The sequence below is a fragment of the Cicer arietinum genome, chromosome 7, assembly GCF_000331145.2.
Source record: "Cicer arietinum cultivar CDC Frontier isolate Library 1 chromosome 7, Cicar.CDCFrontier_v2.0, whole genome shotgun sequence".
In the NCBI taxonomy this organism is placed as follows: domain Eukaryota; kingdom Viridiplantae; phylum Streptophyta; class Magnoliopsida; order Fabales; family Fabaceae; genus Cicer; species Cicer arietinum.
The window spans coordinates 6,148,807-6,159,683 of record NC_021166.2 but is presented as its reverse complement, the minus strand read 5'-3'; the positions used below and the strand labels follow the sequence as shown (position 1 = coordinate 6,159,683).

Here is a 10,877-nt window from a genome sequence, read left to right as displayed (position 1 = left end):
CGCTCTTTTTTAAATAATATATACACTTTTATTAGATTTATTTTTGATAAAATATGTTGGAAATTATCTTTCTCAGCTTTCGTTTTAGATAATATAATTCTTTTTAATATATATATGAAGGGTAAAAGTTGGGGATTTAGTTCAATGATATGGACTAGTTTTCACAACATGGTGAATAAAGATTATATGGGTTGGTCCATTTTGTTTGACATAAATATCCACATATTAGATGAATGGGTTGGATTGTCCACAAATAAAAATGAAGTTATAATGGTGTCTACTTTAGTCCATGGTTAAACTAGCTGATTTGTTGATTTGTGGATAAAAATAAAATAAATCAATTCAAAAAAATTGTATTTCAAAAGAATTATATTATTGTTGATAATTTTATGTTAGTGTCACTCAAATAGATAACTGCATCAAATTATAGTGAATCAAAAATATAGTTACGCAGATTATGATCAATCAATATATTTGTAGTTTTAAACCACACAATCTACAATATAAATCATCCCACTCGTGCCGACCAAAACATAAATGAATTTAAAAAATTAGTCTTAATCTTACTTGAGTTGTTGGCTTAATTGGTTCATCTGTATGCCCTATTTAAAATTTCTAAGATAGAAAATACTTATATAAGAGTGAAGTGTGTGAGGTTGTTATTTTTCTCAATCGTTTGAATCTTCTCAATCCTGAAAAACTGAATTGTAAGACAATGAAAAACTGAATTGTAAGACAATGATGCCTTTATATCTCTAGATTTTCACCCCAAAAATTGTTATATTTCTAGCCAAATTATAAACTTCATTCTGCCTATTTCCAATATTTTTGTGATTGCATATACATGAGAGATTGTCTATGTATTTTTTTACTTTTTACATGAGTGTGCCATCTATTAATTATTATTTTTTACTTTTTACATGAGTGTGCCATCTATTAATTATTATCTTTTGTTAAGTAAAATAGCTAATAATTAATGAGGCGGAAAATTCAACTACATTCTTCTTTTGTCGTTGATATATTTTTTAATTAATATTTGATTTCATGTAATGGAGAAATTATAATAATTTTATGGCGTACATTTCTCAGTATCCTAATATTAATACGAGGTTGACAAACTTGCTGTCTTGTCACATTATTTTCAGATATTTATTATGTATCTTTTTATTTTTGACAGCAATATTTATTATGTATCTTAATTCAAATATATTGGTCACACATCTTCGAGACTTCGTCGCCATATTATTAACACGTCGCCTTCAACAAAAAATAAGTAGAGTCATATACTATTGCCCACTTGGAGTAATTGTATCCTTTAAAAGTAGTACTACCCATTAGGAATTTTCTGTGACATCAGTTGATATCATTTTCCAAATTTTACACATTAATTCTCTGTCTTACCGTCATAATATATATTCAGTGTTTTAGAGATATGCTATTATTTATTTATTTTATATAAAATCACAACTTAAGTTCCACAACCATTTTTCAGATAGATTTAAATATTATTTAGGTACATCTGTTGTGGATTGAGTCAGGTAGCAGCTACCCGTATCTTAGACGAATATGACATTATTGAAATACTTAATTTTTCTCTCCTTTGTGTGAGTTATGATTTCTTTTTGTAGAAATTTTGTTGCTTATCCTTGTTGGGAACTTTGTCTAGTTACTTACAATGAATTCTCTAGTTTGGAATTGTAGAGTAGTTGGGAGAAACATTTCCCCAACTTAGTGTAGGATTACATTAGGTTGTACAACCTAAAATTTGTTGTTATTTTTGAACCTAGAATAAACGGTATATATAGGGTTGAACACGTTGTAAGAAAGATTGAGTGGATTTTTTGGAGGGATTTGGTGTATATGAAAAATTTTGTGCCCCTCAATTACTATTATAGTTACTTCTCAATACTGCATTCATCTAAGAATTGCTTCTAACTTTCTTAACATTGGGTGTTAATTATTGTGTATGCAAGTTCTAATGTGGGCCATCATGAAGTAGTGTGGCAAGAACTTCAAGAATTGAGTCTATCCATAGCGAGTCTCTGGTGCCTTGGAGGGGATTTCATCACTGTCATACTCAAACATGAAAAGTTGGAGATGCTCCTATTAATATAAATTTGTGTGTTGTGTTTGCTTAGTGTATTAGAGATTGTGGTCATATGGACATGCGATCACTAGTAACTCTTTTACTTGGAGGAGGGTGAACTTAAAGAACGGTTGGATAAATTTCTTTGTAACACAACTTGGCGGTGTTTGTTTCCTTCGAACTCAATTATTCATGTTCCTATTCAAACATTATACCATTGTGGCTTATGGTTGAGAATGAATGAGAAGGACATAGTCCAACGAGATAGAAATTATTTCAAGTTCTTTAGAACGTGGCTTGATCATCCTGGATTTGAGCTTCAAATCCAAAACTCTTTGGGTCACTTCCATAGGGTGAAATGAAAATATCAATAGACTTTCGTCTAATCTGAAGTAGTGAAATATTTCTATTTTTGAAAATATTTTTTAAAGGAAGAAACGTTGCCTCAAAAGACTTGAAGGCATTAGTAAAGTCTTGGTAAATGGGTATAATGAATGATTGACGCATATTCAATCTTAGTTGTGGGATGAATATAATATGGTAGTAGTTCGCGTCGAGTGTTATTGGTATCAACAAGCTAAGAGTAAATAGATGATGCTTGGAGATAAGAATACTAAATCTTTCCATATGACCATTCTTCAACGCAAAAAGAAGAACAAAGTCTCAGCGTTATTGGATGAGAATAAGGTTTGGATCTATAATGAAAACGATTTGCATACGATGTTTTTTACTTGGATTTATATAAATCATTGATGTCTCAGAAAACTCCATTTGTTACAACGGCTTGTTTCCTTCTATTCTAGAAATTGATAAGTTCATGTTGGAAATTGTAGTTACTCCGGAGGAAACAAGAAGGGCTTTGTTCAGTATGGAAAATTACAAATTGCCTAGTTCATATGGTTACCATTCGATTTTCTTCAAAATGCAATGGAACACGTTCGGTCTATCTATTCACAAAATGGTTCTAGAGTGTTTTGAACATCCACACAAAATTAGGGAGTTAAACTAAACTGTACTCACTTTAATTCCTAAATGTGGTAACCTTTAGAGAGCTAGTCACCTTAGACTTGTTGCTTTATGTAACGTGAGCTATAAAAAATTATTGATCACAAACTCATGAAGATTATGTTATATGTGGTGTTCCAAAACCAAAATAGTTTCATACCCGACAAATCTACGACAGACAATATCTTAATCTTGCAAGAAGCGATTCACTCCCTGAATCATATACAATGCCAAAAGAATTTCATGATTTTGAAGTTGGTCCACGAGAAAACTTATGAATGCATTGAACGGAGTTTTATCATAGAGACATTGAAAATTTTGCATATCTCAATTAATATATATAATGTCATCAAGAATTGCATTTCTACTATATCCATGAATATCAAATGGAATTGTGCTACTACTAATTCCTTTAATGTTAGTAGAGGACTTAGACAAGGAGACCCTATATTACCTTACCTTTTTGTGTTGAATTTGGAGTGCCTAAGTCACAAAATCCAGGATCTTATTTGAGTAAGGAAAATGGAGACAACTAAAGTTTGATCGAGGTACAGGTCCTAAGATTTCACATATTTGTTTTGATGATGATCTTATACTGGTGGCGGAGGCTTCTTTAGACCAAGTTGTTATGATTAAAGAAGTCATCGAGGTTGTTTCCATCCTGAACAGAAAGTTAATATTCTCAAATCTAAAGTGTTATTCTCCTAAAACACTACTAGTGATAGGTAGAGATTTTAAGTCAAACGCGTGGAATTTCCTTGACTCAAGATTTTGGTATATATATGGATGCACCTATGCTTTATCCACATATATCAAAATTCTTGGGTTTTAGGAACATGAAAATTGGTAATGATGCAGATATGTGTAAACTTATTTGACAATTTGTGGGCAATCTAGAAAAACTTTGGGTGCAAGCAATGAAGGCTAAATATAAGTGTGGTGGAGAAAGCATGCTTAACATGGCCATTAGAACGAACCCTTTTTCTACCTGGAGAACAATTGTGAATGTGTGGCCTAATGTTTGTTCTAATATCTTTTGGATAATCAAAGATGGAAACACTACCAAGTTCTAGAATGATAGATGGATCCCCGATTATCACAACTTGGTAGAAAATTTTGGCCCTCTTATTCCCTAATATGCACTGAATAATACAATGATGTGTTATAGTTCCCAATCAGGTTGGAAAAAGGATAGAATACTTCGTCACGTTCCTACATAAGCTTCTATTGACCCTTTATTTACCAATGTGTAAAGTGGAATTGACCAGCTATAATCAAAGTTATCATTTGAAAGATGGTTCATCGTAGAGATTGCAGCTAAGAGGATGCTTTATAAACAATTATGCACATCCTTATAGGTTGAAAAGATACTAAGAAACTATGGTCAAGATCTATTAAAGAAGAACATTGAAGTAAATTCTTTAACCTTGACCTTTTTTTCATGGTTAGATTGAAATCTCTAGATGATGTGGGAAATACTCCTTGGGGTTAGAGGACTTTCTTTGGTGTTGATGTGGTTGTGTTGTGGAAAGATTATAACAAATTCATTTTCTCTCAAACTTCTACGATGGGGGATAAATTGTGGAAATTGATCTATCACAAGGTCCACAGTTTAATTTCATAACTGAATCAACTCCTAACCTCAAAACGTCACAAAACTTGGACTAAGTCTCCCCTAGGTTTATAAAAGTTAACACGGATGGGTCTCATTACCTTAGCAATGGAAGCTCGACTTGTGGAGGTGATACACGACCATTCAAAAAGATTTCTCCATGCATTTATAAGAAATGCGCCTTTTCAAATGCTCTAATGACTGGAAGTTGGACAATTCTATATGATCTCAACGTTGCTAATTAGATGAAATTCCATTGGAATATTATTGAACCTAATTCCAAAGTGGTTGTTGACATAATTCATCGTGGCTTTGTCCCTGACTATACAACATCTCCAATCAGTTGTTGAAAAAATTATTGCACTCATTCATGCTAGCCATTGGCATGTTGAAGTAGTTTTCGTTGATTGTGAGGCTAATAAATATGTTGATCTTCTTGTACACAAAGCTCATTAAACAAATTTTAATATCGTTATTTTGAATTCGTCTTTTTCTCTATTAGAAAATATCACTTATATGGAAAATGAGGAAACCATTTCCGTTGGTTTGAATTAATACTATTTCCCCTTTGATAAATAAAAAATAATCCCATTTAACTAATTTCCTTGTGGGTAGAAGAAGGAAACATTAGTGTGCGAACAACAAAAACGGTGCACGCGGTAACACACAAATGCTACAAATAGATTTCACATTATATTTGGCTTTAAATTTTTATTTATTTATTTACTACACGACATGTCCTTCAACTTAATTGAGTATGATTTCTCATCAAGTCATCCTCAATGAAGGAGGACTCGAAACAACATGATGCTATTTTGTCTGACTCAACCAATCATGTGTGTGTGTTTTCGGATGATAACAATCTGTCACCAACTAAGTGATTGACAATAAATACTCAATGCCCGCCTGTAATTAAAATTTAAGTAGTAGTACACAATCTTAGTATGCAAAGATGTCATTATATATTATTTTTGTGGTTTTCTTTGTTTCACTTTATCATTTTCTAAAACCAAACAAAAAATGTATTGTTATAAGATAGTATTTCTAATGTTTCAAGGGTCAACAACTACCAGTCTTTCGGTCACGTGTTATCTAACACTTTTCTAAATCTTGTTCTGTTTTGCTTTTTTTGTAGTTGCCACTAGTTCTCGAAACTCATCCTAAGATTAGTACAAATGTCATAGCTTTTGTTTGAAAAATTCTAGCTCATATATGTTACCATACACTAGCGTCTTTGGTAAAATTGAAAAGTCTATATCAATGCACATTTGACTTTAATAATAGTAAGTCAACTTTTACTCCTCTTTTCATTTTTCCTTTCTATTTTTCATTTTTATAACAAATTCAAGCAAAAGTCATTGATTTCTTTGCTTATGGTGAAATTGTTTTTGGTCATGCCTTTGGAGTCTCAACGTTTTAAGATTGTTTGTGAGGATATATAAAATACAATCATCACCTTGTGTATTGACTTTAAGCAACCTTATAACAATAAGCTACTTTAGTTTTGAAGCTAAGAATTTACATAGCAAAAGAAAGAAAGAAAGAAAGAAAGAAAGAAAGAATAGAAGAAAAACCACTAGACTGATATGCACAGTAGAATGTTAAACCATGTCACAGTTACAGACAAGACAAACATCCTAAACAAATTCCAAGTCTGCTAAAACCACAGCTTGTTTACAAAATATTTAGCTTATGATAGCAAAACCAAGCCACTAAGATAAAGAATGGTGTAACTTGAAGAATTAACTGTACATGTCAATTCTAATGGGAAATAATATATCAAAAAAAGAAGCTAAGGTTGTGAAGAAAGATGAACAGATAAATATAATCAATCAATTAGATTATGCTAGTAAATGATGAGGTCAACATGTAAGGAAAAGCTGATGGCTCGCGTTGCTGAGCAAGTTCATGAATGTCCCTCACAATGTTAAACACGGCTTCTGGGTTCGCTATTTTAAGTGCACACTCTGACATTTTCTTCAGATCATCTTGTTTTGTGCTGAACCATTCCTTCACAATTTTTGCTGTTTCTTTAGGACTACGTGTGAACACACCGGCACCATTGTTTACCACATAAGGCACATTACCCTTTTCCTGTGTATTCATTACTATTTCAGCTCATAGGATGGAACAAAAAAGACAGAATAACAACGAGGAGAAAAATTTATTAACTTACCTGTCCAGGGATATAGTCATTGAGAATTATAGGAAGACCTCTAATCAATGCTTCTGCAATTGTACCTGGTCCAGCCTGATAAATTTCATAGAATCAATAAGCTTATTATGCTAACATATAAAGTAGCGCGTAAAAGCAAGGTTTTAAATCACGTTTTTTAATATATTGCACAGAATTGCAGTCAAATGCGACTATTACGGTCTCAAGACATCAAATAATATAATGTCGCAGCCTGGATCATGATTGAAACTTTTTGCATAAAAGAGCATTAGAGAAAATAATCAGTATAACTTACTTTTGTTATGATGCAGTCACATGCTCCCATCCATTTGGCCATTTGGGTCTCAAATCCTCTAACCTACACAAACAAAGAAATAAAGTTTCATTGACTATTCACTTACTAGACATCAGAGGTCAAAACATGGTCTTTTGTATCGAGAAGCTCGTAAAATTTAACTATTTTGCAATATGTTCTTCTAAGAGCTAATTATTATGCATAAATGAGGAATAAACATTGACAATGAAGCAAATAAATTAATTACCTTAACAGGAATTTTCCATTCAAGAGCTTCAACAGCCGCTACTAAGTTCTTATTGCGACCGCATATGACTACAATCTGCCCTATTGGTTTCTCAGCTTCTTTATCATAAAGTGATTCTGCAAGAGCCCTTGCAGTTTTCTTAACAGGACCCATTCCTTCCCCACCTCCCATCAGCAAAACTGCTGGCAAGTCAGGATCCATCTCAAGTTCTTCTCTTAATTGATCCTATATACAATTAAAGAAAAAAACATTTTAGGTTCCACTCTTCCATCAAAACAGAACTTGTTATACTTTCAATGAGCATGGATAATATAATACTTTAACGAGAACTGCACGAGCGAAAGAAGGCCTAATAGGCAAGCCGTAAATTCGGGTTTGAGATTCCTCAAGTCCCTCTTGTAAGGCTTTTTTGGCCACTTCTTTTGAAGAGCAGTAACATCTATTCACCCAAGGATGAAACCTGCAAAAAAGGTTCAACATTAATTAATGAACTGGACTTTAATGCAATATTTTAAATTAAAAATAAAAAAATAAAAAATAAAAAAATAAAAAAAAAACTAGTACCATGAATTCTCACCAAGTAGGATGGCAGGTACTAAGGTCTGTGATGACAGTGACAAAAATAACTTTCTTTTCCAAACCTTGCCACTTCAAAACCCAAAGTGGAATATGTTGCATCAACGGATGAACACTTATGATAATATCTGGCTTGTACTCCATCAACCCTGCTTCCACCTCTCTGAAAATTAGAAAACACTACTTTATGATTTCATAAACATAAAATGTCTAATTAAGTAAATAATTTCAAACATTGATGAAAAAAATCAATAATTGATATTTGAACACATTAATAATGTCTTGCTGATATACACGTTACATCAAAAGTTGATTAGTTTATCAACTGTTGATATTACTTGCAATTCTTCTCAAATAATGAATTGTGACAAAGTGAATTAATCATGAAAGGACAGAAAAAAAAAAAGGATTAGAAGAGGAATATGCCTGGCGTAGTATGCAGCTATAGCAGCCAAATACACAGAATGAATCCATTTAGGAGATGTGCTGTGAAAAGCCACCTTCCATAACTGAACATGCTTAACCATGAATTTATATTGACCTTCCATATCATTCAATGGCCACCCTGTATACTCCTTCCAAACATCTTTAACAAATATCTGAAAATTTTCAAAACATCAGCACACAAAACAAATAGCTGCGCAAATAGCTCCAAGAAAAAGACTATACATAAAGACAGAATTCGCCTAAACACAACATAAGAAACGACAAAAACATGTCAACCACAGAAAAATATCACAGATCACAAAAACAAAATAAATAAATAAATAAACTATTGTAACATAATTTGAAGTGAATGCACGATTTTTTCTATGAAAAATGGACCAAAAGCTACACCAGATCCAAAATTAAGAAACACCTCAAAGTAAAAAAATAAAGTGTGGGATTAAATTAGTAGCCTACCCTGTATTCATCACCAAATTCAATTTGAAAGGCATCACGAATAGCTTCAGCAGAAGCTCTATGTCCACCACCAGTATCACTCATAAGAATCAAAACATTTTTAGTTCTTTGTCCACCAATTTCCATGAGTTCCATGCCACCTTCTTCGTTGTCTCCATCTTTTGAACTCTGACCCTTAAAGCTACTGCTTCCTTGATTAGATCCTCCAAACACTTTTTCCACTATAGATTTCTTCGGTGACACATCTGAAACACTAGACTTTTTCGGTGAAACATCATTATTAGTGTTCTTCGGTGATGATTCATCTGAAACAACAACAACATCAGAGTTTTTTGGTGATACTACAACATCTGAAACAACAATTCCAGAGTTTTTTGGTGACACGTCTGAAATCTCCTCCATGTCTCCAAAAAGGCACAGAGTTGTTGTTTACGAGTAACGGTCAAACAAACCTCGTTCCCGCCACAGAAACAAGGTTATTGTTTTTCTCGCGGTGGAGAAAAGAATGACAGAGAGAAAGTGTGTGTTAGGAGAAACAAAATTGAGAAGAGAGAAAGAGCGAAAATGGAAATGATTGGTTTGGAATTGGCGAATTAGGAGGAACGAGAGAGAGGTTAACAATGTTTGTGTTGTTTGTGAGGTGATGCTACAATTATGCTATGGAGTATGGAATTTTCTATCAAACAAAAAAGAATTATGCTGTGGAATTTTTTTTTTTTTTTTGAGGTTGGGTAGATTTTGAACCGTTGGATTTGGATGGAGAGTTTTTTTGTGATGAAAATTGGAATGTTCTAAGCGGAAGATTCGAATCTTTATTTTTTTGTTGTTGGTTTGAAAGAGTGAGTTGTTCAATCATTCGTGGCTCCTTGTTTTGCTGTCGTGTCCTCTTGGTTTTGCGTATTTGCATCATGTGTTTTGGTTTCGCGTTGAAAATGACTTTTTCTTGGACTAGTTTGCCCTTTGCTATGTTTGAACTTCGCCGTTGGTAGATAAGCGTGATAAGGGCTTATATGGATTTTTGTGTAGATGGAACGTTTAATGCGGTAGAAGTCTTTTTTTTTTCGCTTGAGAAACGTTTGAAATGAGGTAGAGTAAGGTTGAAATAGTTTAATGAAAACCGATCAATTTATTCTATCCACCAAATATTTTTCTCAACGTTTATTAAAAGTAGGATTATGTTAAAGATGTCTAAAGTAAAGAAAAGTTATTCAAAAATATATGTTTAGATTTTTAAAGTGTTTTTTTTAGTTAAAGTGTTAAATAACAAAATTTAAGAATAAATTATTTAATTGATATATACTATTAATATAATTAAAAAATTTATATATTAGTAATCAATCACAATCATTAGATATATCTTATTAAAAAAAAGTTATTGAAAAATATAATATTTAGATTTTTAAAGTGTTTGTTTTTAGTTAAAGTTTTTTTTTTTTAGTTAAAGTGTTAAATAACAAAATTTAAGAATAAATTATTTAATTCATATACACTATTAATATAATTAAAAAAATTATATATTAGTAATTAATCACGATCATTAGATATATATGATTTTTACTATAATTATATTTAAAATCATATGTTTTTCAATGTTAGGGTAAAAAAATTTACATTGTCGGTCAATATAATTAGTATATCATTAAAAATGTTTGACTTTTATTATAATTATATCTAAAATCATATGTCCATGGATGTTAGAGTAAAAAGTTTTTATATTATATTCTTAAGTCCTAGTTAAACTGTTTATATTGTTAGACTTGACGTTTTGTCTCGGATTCAAAATTGAAATATCACAGTTGTATGAGTTAATTGAATAATAAAAAGGCTTCTTGTGTTTATTATTACATATGTCATAGGCTAAAACTTCGTTCAATATAGATAATAAGAAGATCGAGAATATTGATGAAATAACATTAGTGATCAAGGATAACAACAATATGGTGTTGCCAAAATAATAAACATGAGAAAAATTAATAA

The 10,877-nt window shown here is 31.8% G+C and overlaps 1 protein-coding gene across 1 annotated transcript; it reads right to left on the bottom strand.

Annotated features, from left to right (window-relative positions):
• Positions 1-6,265: 6,265 nt before the first annotated feature.
• On the bottom strand, positions 6,266-9,722 carry LOC101515157 (monogalactosyldiacylglycerol synthase 2, chloroplastic-like). Its single transcript, XM_004508370.4, has 8 exons — positions 8,901-9,722; positions 8,424-8,596; positions 7,999-8,160; positions 7,740-7,881; positions 7,422-7,646; positions 7,175-7,237; positions 6,880-6,954; positions 6,266-6,797 (listed from the first exon to the last, which is right to left on the bottom strand). The coding sequence occupies exons 1-8, from the start codon at positions 9,300-9,302 to the stop codon at positions 6,540-6,542; spliced, it is 1,500 nt and encodes a 499-aa protein (XP_004508427.1). The 5' UTR covers positions 9,303-9,722; the 3' UTR covers positions 6,266-6,539.
• Positions 9,723-10,877: the final 1,155 nt, after the last annotated feature.

Coding starts and splice junctions, on each gene's coding strand:
- LOC101515157 (XM_004508370.4), bottom strand. CDS start 9,302: ATGGAGGAGATTTCAGACGTGTCACCAAAAAACTCTGGAATTGTTGTT. Junction 8,597..8,900: donor AATTTGGTGATGAATACAGG/GTAGGCTACTAA, acceptor GAAAATTTTCAG/ATATTTGTTAAAGATGTTTG. Junction 6,798..6,879: donor ATGACTATATCCCTGGACAG/GTAAGTTAATAA, acceptor ATGAATACACAG/GAAAAGGGTAATGTGCCTTA.